Here is a 17,201-nt window from a genome sequence, read left to right as displayed (position 1 = left end):
TCCCACCAAGGACTAATGAACTGACGACAGTGTGTGTGTGTGTCTCTCTCTCTCCTTTTTCTGCCCGATCCTCTTCATCTTTCCCTCTGCCTGCCAAGGGGTGATGTTCTCTAGGGGAAGGGCTCGCCACTCACTTGGGGAAGGGCTTTTCCCTGGTCTCTGCATATAAAGGGCAGGGCTCAGCCTGATGTCTCTTCCCAGGGAAGGAACATGTCTGTCATGAGCACAGTGGAATGTGTGTGTGAGAGAGAGAGAGATCAAAGAGCTGAGCTGTTCTCTGTCTAGCCATACACAATCCCCAGGAACCATTACTGATAGACAAACTGCAAACAATTACACACAAACCCACACCACCATGCTAAGCATCAAGTATGACACCAGTGGTTAGAGGCTCCAACTGAGATCAGGGCCCCGTTGTGCCGGGTGCTGCCCAGACACAGCGAGAGACAGTCCCTGCCCCAGCTGAGATCAGGGCCCCTTTGGGCTGGGCGCTGCACAGACACACAGCGAGAGACAGTCCCTGCCCCAGCTGAGATCAGGGCCCCGTTGTGCCGGGAGCTGCACAGACACACAGGGAGAGACAGTCCCTGCCCCAGCTGAGATCAGGACTATATTGTGGTCCCTTCACCATCTGAACAGACAGGACAGACAAAGGGTGGGAGAGGAAACTGAGGCACAGATTGGGCAAGTGACTCATCTAAAGTCACATAACACGTCAAAGCCATGATTCGAGTCGCTCTGTGACCCATCAACAATAAACACACCCAGCTTTTGCACGGTTTAACAGAAACCTTTAATGTCCCCATGATCATGATGATCCCTAGCTCCGATCTCGAGCTTTGCATCTGTAGATCTCAAAGTGCTTCATGCAGGAAGGTCAATATCAATATCCCCATTTCACAGATGGGGAAAGTGAAGCACAAGGGCAATGTTTACACGGCAGTTGGACACCTGCGCCTGGCTCATGCCACCTAACTCGGGCTCGAGCGAAGGAGCGGTTTAACTGCAGGATAGATGCTGGGGCTCTGGTTGGAGGCCACACCGTCTCCCTCGTGTGACAGCACCTTCAGCATGTTGCCTTCGTCCAGCCCCATGACCAAACCCTGAACGGGCCAGCGCTCGCCAGCCCTGTCTCTTCCGCGGACTGGACAAGCTCTGTCCTGTTGCACTCACAAGCCCAGTTTTCTCAGGGGCGGCTCCTAAAGACACTTGGGTCTGTTTGGAAGGTCACCTCTCAGCCTGGCCAGCCGCCCAGCCCTCCAGCTTTGCCAGGCCATCTCCTCCTGGGCTGCCGGGCCACGGGGTCACAGGGTGTTCGTTAGCCCCCAGCTCTCAATATAGTGCCCCCTTCACTGCCACGGAGAACCCCAACCCGGCTCCTCTGACAGAGACAGTGACCCCGGAGAGCGTCAAATAATGCACAGGGAAAGCTTCCATTTGGGATCGGGGGTGGGGGCACTGATCTACTTAAAAGTGCCCTAAGGTGGTAGCAAGTGGACAGCACATCCACACAGAAACCTCTGAAGCTGAGACCCCATCGTTAGTGACAGGAGTTAACGATCTGCTAGGGCAGGATGGGCAGAGGTGCGTCAGGTCACAGGCTGGACGGGAGCAGTCAGTGGGCCGGGGAAGAGAGCGGAGAGCGGAACCTGGCAGAGAGGTGAAAGGAAATGAATCGGGTGAAATCCAGGGGAAAGCCCAGATCCCCAGCTGGGGTCAATCAGTTCTGCTCCACTGGACACCGAATCGGGGCTGATTTACGTGACCTGGGGCAGACTCTTCTCTCCCAGTCCTGGGCGGGTGAGGGATAAATTGCCCCAGGGCTCTGCAGAGCCTGACGCCTACAGCCCAAGCCCTGCCCCCGCAGCGCTCTCCAGCCCCTGCTGCAATACGCAAAGCCAGAGATTGGAATCGCTCTTCTCTAGGCTGAGGTAGCATTGGGAGCCAGGACTCCTGGGTTCCATTCCCAGTGCTGGGCGAGGGGGAGGGGCTGGGAGCCAGGACTCCTGGGTTCTATTCCCAGCGCTGGGCGAGGGGGAGGGGCTGGGAGCCAGGACTCCTGGGTTCCATTTCCCACTTTGCCACCAATTCTCGGTGTAATTTGGGCAGGTCAGTGTCTGCCGCTCGGTTTCCCCACGTGTGACATGGGGATAACGGTGCCGCGCTCTGAGGTCTCCCCCGTACCCTGCTCAGAGCAGGACGGCGTCTCGCTGGCACATCCACTGCAATCCAGAGCTGCAGGTGTCAGAATGAAGCCGATTCCCGTTCACTGACCCACAGCTGTTCCCCTCAGCCCTGCCTGACACCGGGAGCCTGTGGGACAGAGGAGAGGGCCCCTGTCAGCACGTGTGGGTCCATCACACGCAGTCGGTAGCGGCTCTTCCCTGTTCCAATGAGATCCGCAGCCGTCGTCTCCTCCAGCTCTGCCCTGGGGGCTGCCCCCTCTCCCCAGTGTCAGGGCCCTGGCCAGGGTCTCAAATGGCCTCTCGCTGCCCAGAGCCCAGGGACCTGCTCCAGCCTCCTCCTCCCTGCTGGGCTAGACCCTGTCCATCTCCCTCCCCTGCTCCGCATCCCCTCCCCACCGGGCTGGGCCGACGCTGCCCCCTCCTGGTCCCCTCCTGCCACTCTGGCTGCTCTGTGTCTCCCCCTCGCCCCTGCCCCATTGTCTGGGGGATCCCCAGGGCTCTGGCCTGGCCCCTTTGCTCTTCTCCCTCCACACCCCGACTCTGGGCCACCTCCCCCACCCCCAGGGCTCCAGCTTCACCTCCTCTGGGGGCGGGGGGGGGAATAGAAGGGTCTTTGTCATCACCTTACACTGAAAATGACTTCCCCCAAAGTCCTGACCTTCCCCCAAACATCCCCTCCCCCCTGCTGCCCACGGAGGGGAGGGGAAGGGTTTGACTCAAGGAATCACTCACAGGGTCTGATCCAGCAGGGAGCCGTCCAGCCAGGTCCAGGCCTTCTCCAGGGAGGGGCGGGACAGTCCGACCCAGAACTGAGACATGCCTCGTGTCAGGGCCTGGAGGGACGCCTGCAGGGAGTGTGGGACAGGCAGCTGGGGACCAGAACCTGCTCTCAGCTCTTTTCTTCCAAATCCAAGTTCTCAACAACTTTAGCACCAGAACTACTGTCTGGCTGTCCACCTACCCCTGTACACACCTATCCATCCCCACGCATACCTCTCCATCTCGCCAACTATTCCCCATGTAGACTCTTCTGTCCACCCAGCCCCACACCTACCCCCTCTCTCTGTAGCCCTCAAGCCTCATAACTCTCTCTCTCTCACACACACACACTCAGCCCCTCTCTCCAGCTGAGTTTTGTAGGGCACATCCCAGAAGGGGGAGGATACAGGTAGCTTTAAGCCACCATTGTCAGTCCCTGATCTCAGGGCTGGTGATTTAGGCTGAGATTTGTCGTAGCTGCCTAGGGGATTTGGACACCCTGATATTAACAATTAATGGGAGTGGGGTGTCCAAGTCCTTTAGGCAGCACTGACAATCCTAGATTCACCATGTAGCATATACGAGTCCTCGGACTCTGTACCCAGGGCCCAGGCCTGCAGGGGCAGCTCCAGCAGGATGTTACTGTCCCCTTTACCAGCTCCTCCCGGTCCCGGATCACCAGCAGCTGGGAGCCCCTCGCTGAGCAGTCGGTGCGGCTCTCACTCCATGTTTTACTTTCTTTGCCGACCCAGTAGCACTTGTCCCTGTGCAGCTGCCAGTCCGTGGGGCAGAGTTTGCACCCGGAGCCCCCTGCAGAGAGACAGGATTCATTAATGCTCTGAGCATTCAGGGCCTCGTTCCCGGCTACTCCCTTCCTGTGACTGGCGCTGGGATGGGGATAAAATGGGTTTGAGTCCCCTTTGTGCTCCCTGAAATCTGGGGATAGGCCGGGCCCTGCCTGGCTTCTGGCATCAGTTAGAGCAGTCTCGGGGCTGCTCTGCCTTATCCATTGCTCCCATATGGGCCCTGGGGAGCAGAGAATACCCATAGTGCACTGCACTCTACCCACACACACCAATCTGCTCCCTACTTTGGGGGTTGGGAACAGAGTGTGTGAGGGGCTCTTACTCCAGCCCCACACTAGGCAGGGAGGTCTCCAGGGCAGAAGGGACCTCATGGGACTATTTGCATCCATTTTAAGGCTACATTATTGTGCCAGAGTGGCCTAGAAGGGGCTTAGGACAACTGAAGATGCGTTGGGGGCTGGTTAGTGGAAATCTAACAGGATATGGGAGGGGAGGTGGTAACTGGGGAGAACAGGAGAGAAGGTGGGATCCCAGGGATGCCTGGGAATGGGAGGGGGTGAGTCCATGAGACTGTCTCTCTGCTGGGATCCGTCCCTGCTCTGCAAACATTTGGCCATCCTGGTATTAGATTATTTTAAGACCCCCCTTGAGCAGTACCGGGCATGGCCACTAGATGTCGCTTCCACCCCCCACCCCCCCGCAGTCTCAGCAGAGCCCCCACACCCAGTCCCAGCTGAGGCAGATCCATTCCTAGCCTGGCACCCAGCGGGGCTGGTGGCTAGATCGGTGCAACCAGCAGGGGGCGGCGTGTCCCTGTCCTGCAGGATCCCCAGGGGCTGGGACGGCAGCTGGGTTTCCACTGGCCGTGCCCGGGGCGGAGAGCGGCTCAGAGACACACGAGCTGGGGTTACCTGCTGGGCCGGGCTGGGCCGGGGGGCACAGACGTTGGCTCAGCTGGGATTGGAAACGCTCCAGGCGGGCGCTGCATTCTGCCGTGCTGGGGTCTGCGCTCCCAGGGGGTGTCGCTGTATCTCTGCTCCCGGCTCCTTCGCTCCCAGGGGGTGTCGCTGTATCTCTGCTCCCGGCTCCTTCACTCCCAGGGGCTTCCGGGGTCTGTCCGTTCTCGGACATCAAGTGGGAAACTGCAAAGCAGCGTCGGTGGGAGTGAGGTGGCGGGTCAGTGTGATGGGGAGTTGCTGGGGAAAAGCACTGGCAGAGACACAGGGCCTGGCCCAAAGCCCATTCAGCCCCGTCTTCACCAACTCCCATGGACTTCAGAACAGCCCCAAAGGGCCACAGTCCAAATGAGTGGCTTGGGATTGAAAATCAGTGGGAGCTGGGTGCCTAAATCCCTTGGGCCTCTTTGCAAACCCACCTCATCTTTGCATCTAAGTTATCCAGCCCCCATCAAAGCAGTATCAAAACACCTCAGAGTCTTTGCTAGATTTTGCCTCCCAGTCGCACTCTGTGAGGCAGGGCACAGGGCTGTTATCCCCATTGTACAGGTGGGGAAACTGAGGCACAGAGCTCTTCACAGTGGTGTGGACCAGCCTGGGTTCCGAGCAGGGACAGGCCACCTCAGCCGCCCCTCTGGGGCTGCAGGTTCAATACAGTGTAGCCCTCCTCACTGTGCGTCCTGCCCTGGAGAGAGGAGGGTCCGGGAGCCACGTGGGCGGGGGTGTGAGATCGCACAGGAAGCCGAGACTCTGGGCTGCAGCTGCGTGGGAGTCAGGGCGGGGGTCACAGCTTCCGGCGTCAGGGGCTCTCTGCTGGTGTGGAAGTTGCCTCAGTGAAAACAGGCCTCCCAGAAGCCTCCCCCTCCAATGCAGCCATCCTGAGGGGCGCAGCCTGTCAGTTGCGGAGTTTATCTGACCCGTCACTTGCTGTCTCTGTCCTTCACCCACATTCCCTGTGAAGAAGGGGAGGATCATGGGGACAGATTGTTCAAGGGGTTTAGGCACTTAAAGCTGCAAAGAGACTCTGAGTGGGGTTTTCAGAAGCACCTAGGCCCAGATCCTCAAAAGGATTTAGGTGCCTAACTCCCGTGGGTGTTGGGCACCTAAATACATTTGAGAACCTGGGCCCTAGGAGCCCAATTCCAATTGACTTCAATAGGCATTAGTCACCGAGTGGGTTGTTTTTAGGCGCCTAGATGCAGTGTTAGGTACTTAAACCCCTGTGGAATTCCAGCCTTAAGGGACCAGCCCAGTGTCACACGGGGAATCAGTGGCAGAACCAGGAACAGGTCCCAGAGCTCCTGAGTCCCAGATTAGCACCAAAACCAGTGGCCAGCCTTCCTCTCGGGATGCCTGTGAGCTCCTGCCCCGTCCCACCATCCTGCGGCGAACGGCCAGCTCTGTCTGACACGTCAGCCTGGTGATGGGAACACGACCTTCAGGGGGAAACATTCCCAGCCACATTTTGGGGACGCCCCTTCTCCATTTTATCCACCAGCTACATTTCCTCACTATTACGTGTTGAGGACAGTTGTATGGAAACGTCCACGGCTGACGAAAAGCTGGGGGGACACTAGGATCATTTCCCCCGCCCCCAGATTTTGAAGCAAGTGGAAATGTTTCAAAATTTGAAATTACAACAATCCCTTTACAACTCCCCAGCCGGTGGTACAGTCGAGTACCCAGCGTGATTAATGGAAAAGCAGCGTGAGGAGGAAATCGGGATTCAAGATTTAGCTCTGCCGTATGACCTTGGCCAAGTAATTTCAACTCATTTGCTTTGACTGTCTTGTCTACTGAGATTCTGAGCTCTTGGAGGGGCAGGAACTGTCTCTCGCTGTGTGTCTGTGCAGCGCCCGGCACAACGGGGCCCTGATCTCAGCTGGGGCAGGGACTGTCTCTCGCTGTGGGTCTGAACAGCTCCTGGCACAATGGGGCCCTGATCTCAGCTGGGTTACTAGTGCAATGTTAATAAAACTTTCCATTGACTTAGATGACCTTTGAAGTTGAATCGCCCCCTCACTGCCCAGTCTAGCGTGAAAACAGCTCCTGTCCTCATTTTACTTCCTCTCCTGTACACAAAGAGAAACCACAGTGTTACCCCTGCCGCCCAAGTAAACAAGGTTACAAACAGGAACAGAGCAGCAAATGGCATCTTCTGCCCAGAGCCAAGCTGGCTCCTTACAGCCCAGCACAGACACATTCTAGGCTGCAAATAGGCTGTAGGCCCTTGGACCAGCCTTCTCTTATTGGTATTATATCTATGACTGTGGAGCCGAGAGGCCCAGCTGTGCCCAGACACACAACGAGAGACAGTCCTGGCCCCAGCTGATCAGGGCCCCGTGGTGCCGGGCGCTGCACAGACACACAGGGAGAGACAGTCCCCGCCCCAGCTGAGATCAGGGCCCCGTTGTGCCGGGTGCTGCACAGACACACAGGGAGAGACAGTCCTGGCCCCAGCTGAGATCAGGGCCCCGTGGTGCCGGGCGCTGCACAGACACACAGCAAGAGACGGTCCCTGCCTCAAAGAACTTGCAATCTACTTAGATGAAGGAGGCACGATCTCCATTTTTTCGATGGGGAAACTGAGGCCCAGAGCACTTGCCCACAGTCACACAGGGAGTCTGTGGCAGAGTCAGGAATTGATGCTAGAGCTAAGAGTGGCTTACAGCCAAATGGAGGGTATTTCACGTGAGCATGAAGGTGGTGCTCCTAAATTCCTTAAGGGCTTCTGAAAATCTCCCTGTAAATAGACAAGGCAAATCATTGGCTGGGGAGGGAACGGAAACACAAAGGCAAAGTGCCTTGTGCAAAAGTCACCCAGCAGATGTGGGAACAAAACCCAGGTCTGTTAAAGACAATATCCTCTTTCTACAGGTCTGGAGCGCTCCCTGTGTCTCCATTGCTCTGACTATCTCTGGGGCTGTGTATGTATTAGAAAGAGTCGGTCAAAAATCCGAATTTATGTGCCACAGGCAATTCCAATATTTCAACATTTGTTTTTGCCCTGAATTGGGACGAAAAGTCAAAGTATCAAAAGCTTGTCTGTGGAAGGAAAAATTCAGAATCAACCTGATTGGGAAGGATGAAATGTTTCACTTCAGGTGGGTTCAATATTGACCTGCCGCTGCCTAGGCTGCTGGGAGTTGTAGTTTTGTGCCTCATGCTGCTGTTCCTCCTTATGGACCAGGCTCCCTGGCTGGACTACATCTCCCATGATGCACCGCAGGCTTGGGACTCCCAAGGTGCACTGCAGTGACACAGCCAGAGCGGAGATATATATACATGTGTAAGCCCCAAGGTGCTTCCCTGGGTTCCTGGGGCTCTGTGTGCCAGTAGCTCAGGGAGAGGCGCTGTCCCTGGGAGGAAGGTGACTCCCAGGTTAGAGACCTTTGTTGGGAGGGGGGTTTGAGCATTGGCCTGCTAAACCCAGAATTGTGAGTTCAATCCTTGAGGGGGCCATTTAGGGATCTGGGGCAAAAATTGGGGATTGGTCCTGCTTTGAGCAGGGGGTTGGACTAGATGACCTCCTGAGGTCCCTTCCAACCCTGATATGCTGTGTTTGTGAAAACTCCCCCCACAGCCTGGCTGAGTTTAGCCCCCATCTCCCTAGGGAAAATCAGCCACCCCATGGCACCACTGCTCTGGCTGCTAGCCCGGGGCTGCCGCCGGCTGGGAGTGTGGCTGAGTGCTGGGGTGGGAGACTGAAGTAAGGATTTTTAGGCTAGTTTAGTAACCTGCCCCCGGAGCTGTACACCCCTTGGAGGTGAGGAGAAATCCTGGGAGCAGCAGCAGCCTGACCCCTGCATGAAGAGGACACCTGCCCGCAGTGATCATCAGCCCCTCTGCAGTCCAGAGCCATCTCTGACCGTGAGGATCCGGCGTGGAGTTGTGAGTCGCCATCCTTCCGTTAGCTAGTCAGGGAGATGGTTCGGGAGAAACCCCCCCTACTCCTGGGAAATGTGCCCTCAAGCCAGAGGGTCCGGGTTTGGGGATTTTATAACCTGCTGCCTATTAAACCCGTGGCGGGACTGACGGCCTTATCCCACGCACGAGTCCTTTGGGCTGCACTGAGCCCAGTCAGCCAGGCTGCTAACAGACACAGATGATATCGTGGTCACAGGTCGTCAAAGGCCCCTACAAGTACGCGCACCAACGGGACACTAATTTCACCTTTGCTAGATCAGGTCACATGACTGGGGAAATTCATGGGTATTATCAGCGTGGGCACCGGTTTCCTCTGGAATAGTGTTCTATTTATCTCCTGTCTAATATAATGACGGTGTAGAATATATTGTATGTGTCTGTGTTATTTCTTGGGAGTCTCCAGCTAACTGGCAAGTAAGTGGGGGTTACCCTGGGCTGAGAATTTTCCTCCCAAGCTGCCCTGGTGACCCTGCCAGGCAGGAGTGAGGTGGGTAGTGGCATCGGCAAATAAATTCATACGGGAAGCAAATAAAAATGTTACACCCTGGGGAGCAGAAGGTGGGATCCAGAAAAACCCAGGCCCGTCCCTCAAAACACGTCAGGGGATTGGTGCTAAAGAAGGTAACCGGGGGGATAGGGAGCGCTACACATATAGCAAAATCCAAATTTCCTTTTTTAAAACACACATTTGGCTGACGAATTCTCAACCAGGGCTAGTATTGGAGTTGGCTGACATTTTTTGCTAATTTTAAAATGTTTATGTAATTTTGAAACAAAAAATGAGGGAAAATGTTGATGAAGCCCCAGCTTCTAACCAATGGGGGTGAGGGAGGAATCTGTCCCTGGGGCAGGTTATTCCATCACCGTCCAGTACAGGGGTGTCCTGCCCCTCCCGCTGAAGCAGCTGGTGCTGGCTGGTGTTGGAGACGGGGCGCCCCCTTCAGAGCTGCTCAGTAACAGCTCTGCTGCGGCCATAGGGTGCAGCTGGGACTGTCTGTCTGCTGCTGCTCTCCCAGGCCCTGTCCCACCAGGGGTGCAGGGACTTCCTGGGGCATCCCCCAAGGGCAGAAAGAGGGAACTGCATGCAAAATTCCAGGCCCCCCATGCAAAATTCCAGGCACTGAAATTAAACCATAACGACTTCTTGTAAACTATTTGCATAAGGGGAAGTGATCATTCCTGCCAGTTCAGGTGTGGCTGTAACAGACGTATAAACAGACATCACCCACCAGAGCTGGGGGTCAGGACCCATTGACTCCAGTGGAGCGATGGCTAATTTCACCAGCTGGGGATCTAGGTTCAGTGATTTCAATGCAGCTGCCCCAATTCACACCATCAGATCTGGCTCCAGCACATGCCTCCATCGGTTTGTCGAGTGCTTTGGGATCCTTCAGATGACAATCGCTGTAGAGAAAGCTGGGCAGTCCTCGCTGTGTCAGCTCTAACTGCCCCTGCTGTGCAGGGCTGTGGCTGGGCAGATAAAACCCCGACACAAGCCAGCCAGAGTAACCCGACAATTCTCTCCACAGGCAAACCTCGAACCCAGACCTACAGAAGCCAGTCGGAGGAAACAGAACCAGGATGATTCTGAGACCTGGAATTGATTTGGTCAGCGCCTGCTAAGGCCTAGTTGACCCTGGGGATAAAAGCCGTGCCAAGGATACCTTTGAAACAGTTCATTCGAACACAGCTCGGGCCCAGCCTGGCTGGTCGGGGTCTTCAGGTAAAACTCACAATCCAATTGTATTTGAAAGGAGTTTTTCCTGATCACCCCACGTAGCCAAACCGCACCTGAGCTGTAATCCAGTGAGCTGCTTTGAAGATCTCCTTACGAAGGGCTCTGCCGGCACCGCCAGACCCACTGTGAATAGGGCCGTAGTTACCGCTGGCCGCAGAAAGGTGAACATGTCCCCTGTTTTGGAGTCCGCAATTCTTTCGGAGACAGAAAAGATGTGGAACGGGTTGTATCCTGCTGAGAAAATAAAGCCAAATCCACTCCTGGCTTCCCATGTAACCCAAATGAAACCAAATGGAACAACTCATGTGACCATCCCACCAAAGGATGGAGAGAGCAGCAAAATCTACCCTGCAGGTACAGCTGCCTCTTTGGGATCTTCTTACACTTTGACTCAGGAGGGCCTTTATCTCAATTTCCATCAACGTCTTCTGGGTGGAAAATGCTTTTTTGAACAAGACAGATTTTTCCCCACAACTCTTTTTGCTCAGAAGGTTTCTGGGTTTCAAATGGAAACAAAGCCAATCTTCATTTCTAATGGGAAGGTTTTTGTTTGGTGGGGGGAGGAATTTTGTGTTTGAAGTAGGAAAAGAATCCCTTTTTGATTTAAAGTGTTGGGGTCTGCCCCCCCCCCCACCATTCTCTCCCCTTTTAGATAAACACTTTCACTGGAAACAGTTTGAAAGCGCGGGGGAAACTCCGAAAACCTCCAGTTGAAACCCCTGTTTTTCTGATTTTATTTTTTTTTTTTAAGTTGAAAGGACTCCCCACCCCCATTTGGAATGAAAATTTTCACTTCATGCTCTCTAAATTTCTCTCTATATATTTGTAAAATACCACCCCCCCTTTTTTTTTAAGCCAGCTCCAGCTGATGCTGCTGATCAGTGCAGGGCCCATTTCTCCCTGCTCTAGCAGCCCCGTGAGCATTAATGGCTGTTTCTATTACAGGTTTGCTCTCTAGGTTGATATCACAGGCACGTCGCTGGGCAGTTCTGAACATGGTTCTCGTTCTCATCCTGACCATCACTGTCATCACCCTCATCATTACCCTCATCGCCCTGTCAGGTGAGCGTGGAGCCTGCATGGCCCCGTCTCTGTGTCTTACACTCCGTGCTGGAAATCTCACAACACCCCCCAACTTCTCCCCTCTCCCCCCCACCACAGCCCACCCCTGCTTCAACAGTCACATCGGACTCTGCTGAGCCCGGGGTGTTTCTGTGGGGTCTCTCCCCCCCCACCCGCCATAGTCCAGCTCCCACTGGCTGTTGGCTCGCTCTGCCATGTCACCCAAACACCCCTGGATACCCAGGGCTGTGAGTCACCGTGTTACCCCCCTGTCTCCAGCAGGGAGACACCTGTCTCCACCTGTTCCCAGCTGGCTGTCAGCTCCCTAACCCCACCAGCCTCTCAGCTTCGCAAGCCCTCTCCTCCCGGCTAGGCCAGCCCTGGCTTTACCTTGTAGATAACAATAGCTGCACCCCAGCCCCCACATCCCTTTGCAGCATGTCCCTGTGACCTCCAGCCCTGGCACCGGCTACTCACTGAAATCCCAGATCCTCTGCCCCAAAGCTGCAGCATGCCCCTATTTACCAGTTTTACCATAAACCACCACTCCTGTATCACACACAGCCCCTGTGAGCATGGCTAACAAACAAGAGCGGTTTGTTCAGGAAAGAAAAACGATTTAACTAGAAACGAGAGAACGAGGTGGGAACAAATGATAACGACACAAAACAAAACCACAAAACACGAACCTGGGTCTACACTCACCTTTCCTCTCTCATGAAGCCGCTTTCCCCCCAAGTCCAGTGTCTTGCCGAGCTGGCCGGCTTCACGGGCACCTAGAGCCAAGCCTTCATGAAATACCCCCCCTGCTCCTTCTCAGTGAATGGATCCAGAGGGTCTTTTCCTCTCCTCTGGTATATTCAAACTGAGAGACAACAGCGCCCCCTGGTGTCTGGTCGCAGCTATTCTATACCTAGCATCTCACCTGTGGGTGTACGGGGGGTAACAGCGCCCCCTGGTGTCTGGTTGCATCTATTCTATACCTAGCATCTCACCTGTGGGTGTCCAGGGGGTAACAGCGCCCCCTGGTGTCTGTCGCATCTATTCTATACCTAGCATCTCACCTGTGGGTGTCCAGGGGGTAACAGCGCCCCCTGGTGTCTGTCGCATCTATTCTATACCTAGCATCTCACCTGTGGGTGTCCAGGGGGTAACAGCGCCCCCTGGTGTCTGGTCGCATCTATTCTATACCTAGCATCTCACCTGTGGGTGTCCAGGGGGTAACAGCTCCACCTGGCGGCTGTTTATAATTATCTCATCGATTGGTTGGTACCACAGGAGGCCTCACCACTGGCCTGTTTTCAGAGCACGGTTTTGGGCCCACGACACACGGCTCCGGTATTGCTTCCCCCGCAGGACCAGCCCTGCCATGCAGAAGCCGAAGTGCCTGACGTGCGGGTGCAATCACTGGCACCGTCTGTGCCTGCAGTTAACTGCAGGGGGGCAAACCCGGGGCACAGCAAAGGAGACCAGGGCTGGAAACGTGGCTCCAAATTCACGGCCGGTGTCGCTGTGGGGGGCTGGTGGGTGGGTGCTGGCCTCTCCCTGTTGTAAAGGGGAACGTGTCTCGGCACAAGATCAGCTTCCCATGGTGTGGAGGGTGTGCGGTGTTCCATGGTGTGGTGTCAGTGGGGGGGCGGGTTCCCTTGGCTACAGCGGGAGAAGGGTAAATCTCTTACCCTGCTACTTTCTCATCTCCAGCAAAGAAATCTGAGCCGTGTTCAGCTGGTCCTGCCTGCCCAGATGGCTGGATCGGGTACCTGGGGAAGTGTTACTATTTCTCAGAGACTGAAGGAGACTGGACCTACAGCCAGAATAACTGCTCTGCACTTGGTGCCTCCCTGGCCGTGATTGACACCCAGCAGGAAATGGTGAGACCCAGATTCTGGGCTGCACAGGGTGGGGGTGGCAAAGGCGGCTTTCTGCTGGGTTTGCCCTGGGGCTGTCAGGGCCCCAGATGCTGCTTGAATTGAGGGCAACTTCTCACATCCCAGAATAGCCAGAGTACAGAGTGCTCCACCCACTCTCCATCCTCCCCGTTCACCAGGGATTGAGTCGGAGCAGCTTGGGGCTAATGTGCTGACCCTCGGCTCCCGGGGAGTTCCCAGTGGGGGAATCTAGATGCTTTCCAGCCCCTTTCATGTGCCAGGAGCATCGTTGCCAACCCAGGCATTTAAAAATCAGCAGTCAGGACCCCCAAAACCATGAGATTGACTGTAAAATAACAGCTGCCAGGGCTTCAAATTTGTTTTCTGGTGTTGTAGCTTTTAGGGGGTCACATTTTCAAGTTTATCTCTGCAACCATGAGAGTTAGAAACTTACGAAAGACGAGAGTCTCTTGTAATCACCTGACTCCAGGAGCTGGGGTGTTAAGAAAAGCACCAAACAGCATGAGACTCTCAGTAAAATCAAGGGATTTGGTCAGCATGTAGGAGTGGTAAAGGCCTGGAGTGCAGCTGAGAGCAGAGCCAGATGGCTGCTAACTACCGGAGCTGGTTGAAAATCAGAATTTCCAGCTTATGGAAAATTTAGGATAAAAACAAATGTCAAAATATCGGAATCGGGACAAGAAGCTGAAATAACTCAACTTTTAACTTTCCTTTCAGTTCCAGAAATCTGTGACAATGGCTGGTTTTGACGTTTGATCAAACCAACTTCTTTTGACACTCACAGATCAAAACAGTTTGATTTGTCAAAGCAAATCAAAACATTTGTTTCAGCCTGGTTCAGCATGGAACAGCAGCTGTGGTTCCTCATGCGAGTTGTCTTTTGGGAGCCTTCTACCCCCTTCTGTGCGTTGAGACCCTGGGTTGGACTACATCACCCATGATGCCCAGCAGTGGCTCAGCCAATAGGGAAACCATGGTGCTTTATGGGAGATGTAGTCTAGGGGGAACCAGCCCATAGTAGAGGAAGGTGGAGGTGTGAGGCCCAACTATAATTCCCACGAGGCACCCTGGTAGCTCAGCTGGCTGCAGACTAATGCTGAACTGACCCAAAACACAATAATTGCTCAGTGGAAATGGAAAAAATTCAGCAAAATTTACTTTTGGAAAAATTCATTTTTGCAGGAAACACATTTTCTGTCACAGAATATTTTGATGGAAAAGCTCCAGCCAGCTCTACTAAGAGCACTAGACTAGTCGCGAAAAGAACAGGAGGACTCGTGGCACCTTAGAGACTAACACATTTATCTGAGCAGGAGCTTTCGTGAGCTACAGCTCACTTCAAATAAATTGGTTAGTCTCTAAGGTGCCACAAGTCCTCCTTTTCTTTTCGCGAATACAGACTAACACGGCTGCTACTCTGAAACTAGACTGGTCTTAGCACAGTGTCCACACATGGACTGACTTCCCCGTAGCTCATGGAGCAGATGGGTGCTGCCTTCGAGTCTGGATTGTTATTTCTTGGTGTCGAATTCCCAGCCTGGACCCCCTGCCCAGCACCCCGTGTCGTAGCTCAGAGAATCAAGTGCAGGTTGTAGGGGGCCCAGAAATGGTGGGTGACGCATATTTACTTTTATTTTTCTAACAAAGGATTTCATGATGCGCTATAAAGACATCCCCAACTATTGGATCGGCCTCCGGAGGGACCTGAACCAGCCCTGGAAATGGGTCAGTGGCACCGAATTCAGCAACTGGTGAGTCCCTCTGAGTTCTGTTCACTCAGTGAATGATGCAGCTCACATTTAAAATGGAAGACTGGCCCTGTGGTTAGGGCCTGGGGCTGTGACTTAGGAAATCTGGTTCAATTCCTGGTTTCACCCCAGGTTTGCTGTGACCTTGGGGAAAATTGCTTGGAGCCAGATTATGGCTGCTAGTTGAAGCTGCTTTCAAAGTTTTGTTGGATTTCTGATTATTATTATTTGTTGCTGTTACAGGTTTAAAATAGCAGGAGGAGGGTCGTGTGCTTTTCTGAACAGCGGCGATATTTCCAGTTCAGGCTGCTCCAGAGAGGGACGCTGGATCTGCAGCAAACCAGTGGAGAAAACAGAAGGCAGAGCACAGTGACAGTGACCTGGATGAGGCAGGGTCTTGTCCTTTTAATGGGGCTGTCCCAAGCTGCCTCAGCAAGTGGGGGACTGGATGGGGCTGGCGAAGGGGGACAGCCCCAGCAGCAAGGAAGAGAGACAGTCGCTGAAAGACAGCGTATAGCTCCTCCCCTTGGAGCCTCTGGCACCCATTGGCCCATTTGGGAATGTGGGGTGCTCAAGGGATTTAACAGGGAGACCACATAATGTGGGTCTTTTATGGCTCCATTCCAGCAGCCCCACCCTGAATTAGGGGCGAGAGTCCGTGGCCCTCCCAGCCTGAGGGCAGCCCCTGTGTTCAGGTTTAATAACATTTGGAGCCTGCCGCTTAAAAACCATCCTTGGGCCTGTGCTTACCTGGCTGCTGTGTCCTCATCCATGTTCCTTTTCCTGCCCGCGTGCAGCTACCCCGGCCTGAGTGAACCCCTGGTCACCAGACAGCCAACAGCCCAACAATCGGACAGATGGAACATATAATAGCCACGAGACCGTACGGGACGCAGCTGCCCTGTCCTTCACGAGCAACGTGCTGTGACGGGCTGTGATATAAAGGCCCTGGCTCACTCTGTGCTACAGAGAAATGAATCCTTTGGAAGGGGAGCCCTGGCAGCCAAACCTGCAGCGTCCCGCCTGTCAGAGGCTCAGCGTAGGAGCCTGAGAAGAGCTGAGTGATCTGGCCAGGGGAATGAAGGGGCTGGAGTGAACCCCTGCAGCCTGGCGGAAGGACGCGTGATCTCCTGCTGTAAGGCGAGAAGGGCTGGTTTGCAGGCCCTGCTGCGAGAGCATGAAGAGAAGCAGCGGACAGGAGGGGATGTGAATCACTGCTCCCAACCCTGTAGGGAAACTGAGGCAACAGCTGCATCCTGCCAACAGGGGAGTCCCCACAAGGACTAATAAACTGAGGACAATCCCTTCCATCTGTCCTTCTCTCCTATCTAATGCCTGCCTTTATACCACACTCTTCACTATAACGTCCTGCCTTGTGTATGTCCCAGTGCTGTAGCTGGAAAAACAAGAGCACCCCGACAATCGGACAGATGGAATACACTGTAGCCATAAGACAGGACGTGGCAGTTGTTTGTACTCCACAAGCAATAGGGTGTGAAAAGTTGGCAGCAAATCCTGCTGGGAGAGGAAACGGGTATAAAAGCCAAGGCTCCGTCTATGGCACAGAGACAGAATCTTTTGACTTGGAAACTGGAAGGGGAGCAGGCAAACCTGCAGCGTCCCGCCTCTCAGAGACCCAGGGCAGGAGCCGGAGAAGAGCAGTGGCTGGACTGATCTGCCAGAGGCTGTCTCTGGAGGTGCTGTGGCCCCTGCAGCCATGGAGTGAAGGGGCCGGGGCGAACCCTGCAGCCTGGGGGAAGGACTCAAACTCCTGCTGTAAGGCGAGAAGGGCTGGTTTGCAGGCCCTGCTGTGAGGGCTGCAGGAGCGTGAAGAGGCACCGCGGACAAGAGGATTGCTGGCATGTGCTAGGATAGACTCTGTGTGTGTGTGTGTGTGTGTGTGTGTGTGTGTGTGTGTGTGTGTGTGTGTACACATGTACAAAATTTTTATAATAATAAACCAGCTCCCAGAGGGGACATTTTTATTTTGTAAACCTTAAATCCTCATGTGAATGGCTCCTCCCACCCCAACAGGGAAACTGAGGCAGCAGCTGCATCCTGCCAAGAGTGCTGTGAGCGGCCCTCCCACCAAGGACTAATGAACTGACGACAGTGTGTGTGTGTGTCTCT

At 54.5% G+C, this 17,201-nt stretch overlaps 2 protein-coding genes across 4 annotated transcripts; one reads left to right on the top strand and one right to left on the bottom strand.

The window, feature by feature from the left end:
* Window positions 1-775: 775 nt before the first annotated feature.
* LOC141999090 (killer cell lectin-like receptor subfamily B member 1B allele B) lies at window positions 776-12,310 on the bottom strand. 3 transcript variants are annotated; one of them, XM_074972236.1, is made up of 6 exons: window positions 12,140-12,305; window positions 4,663-4,893; window positions 3,601-3,755; window positions 2,919-3,055; window positions 2,185-2,313; window positions 779-1,649 (listed from the first exon to the last, which is right to left on the bottom strand). In XM_074972236.1, the coding sequence occupies exons 2-5, from the start codon at window positions 4,880-4,882 to the stop codon at window positions 2,190-2,192; spliced, it is 636 nt and encodes a 211-aa protein (XP_074828337.1). In that variant the 5' UTR covers window positions 4,883-4,893; window positions 12,140-12,305; the 3' UTR covers window positions 779-1,649; window positions 2,185-2,189. The 3 variants fall into 3 exon arrangements, with proteins under 3 accessions (XP_074828338.1, XP_074828337.1, XP_074828339.1); XM_074972238.1 differs by having other exon boundaries at window positions 2,919-3,031; window positions 12,140-12,302; XM_074972237.1 differs by having other exon boundaries at window positions 776-2,313; window positions 12,140-12,310.
* LOC141999089 (C-type lectin domain family 2 member D-like) lies at window positions 9,748-16,962 on the top strand. Its single transcript, XM_074972235.1, has 5 exons — window positions 9,748-10,726; window positions 11,318-11,434; window positions 13,136-13,305; window positions 14,971-15,074; window positions 15,315-16,962. The coding sequence occupies exons 1-5, from the start codon at window positions 10,540-10,542 to the stop codon at window positions 15,442-15,444; spliced, it is 708 nt and encodes a 235-aa protein (XP_074828336.1). The 5' UTR covers window positions 9,748-10,539; the 3' UTR covers window positions 15,445-16,962.
* Window positions 16,963-17,201: the final 239 nt, after the last annotated feature.

The sequence above is a fragment of the Natator depressus genome, chromosome 14, assembly GCF_965152275.1.
Source record: "Natator depressus isolate rNatDep1 chromosome 14, rNatDep2.hap1, whole genome shotgun sequence".
NCBI lineage: Eukaryota > Metazoa > Chordata > Testudines > Cheloniidae > Natator > Natator depressus.
This window is presented reverse-complemented; position numbering and strand designations above follow the sequence as displayed.

Coding starts and splice junctions, on each gene's coding strand:
- LOC141999090 (XM_074972237.1), bottom strand. CDS start 4,882: ATGTCCGAGAACGGACAGACCCCGGAAGCCCCTGGGAGTGAAGGAGCC. Junction 3,756..4,662: donor GGCCCAGCCCGGCCCAGCAG/GTAACCCCAGCT, acceptor GTCTCTCTGCAG/GGGGCTCCGGGTGCAAACTC. Junction 3,056..3,600: donor TCCGGGACCGGGAGGAGCTG/GTAAAGGGGACA, acceptor TCTGGTCCCCAG/CTGCCTGTCCCACACTCCCT.
- LOC141999089 (XM_074972235.1), top strand. CDS start 10,540: ATGTCCCCTGTTTTGGAGTCCGCAATTCTTTCGGAGACAGAAAAGATG. Junction 10,727..11,317: donor CAGCAAAATCTACCCTGCAG/GTACAGCTGCCT, acceptor TTTCTATTACAG/GTTTGCTCTCTAGGTTGATA. Junction 13,306..14,970: donor TTGACACCCAGCAGGAAATG/GTGAGACCCAGA, acceptor TTTCTAACAAAG/GATTTCATGATGCGCTATAA.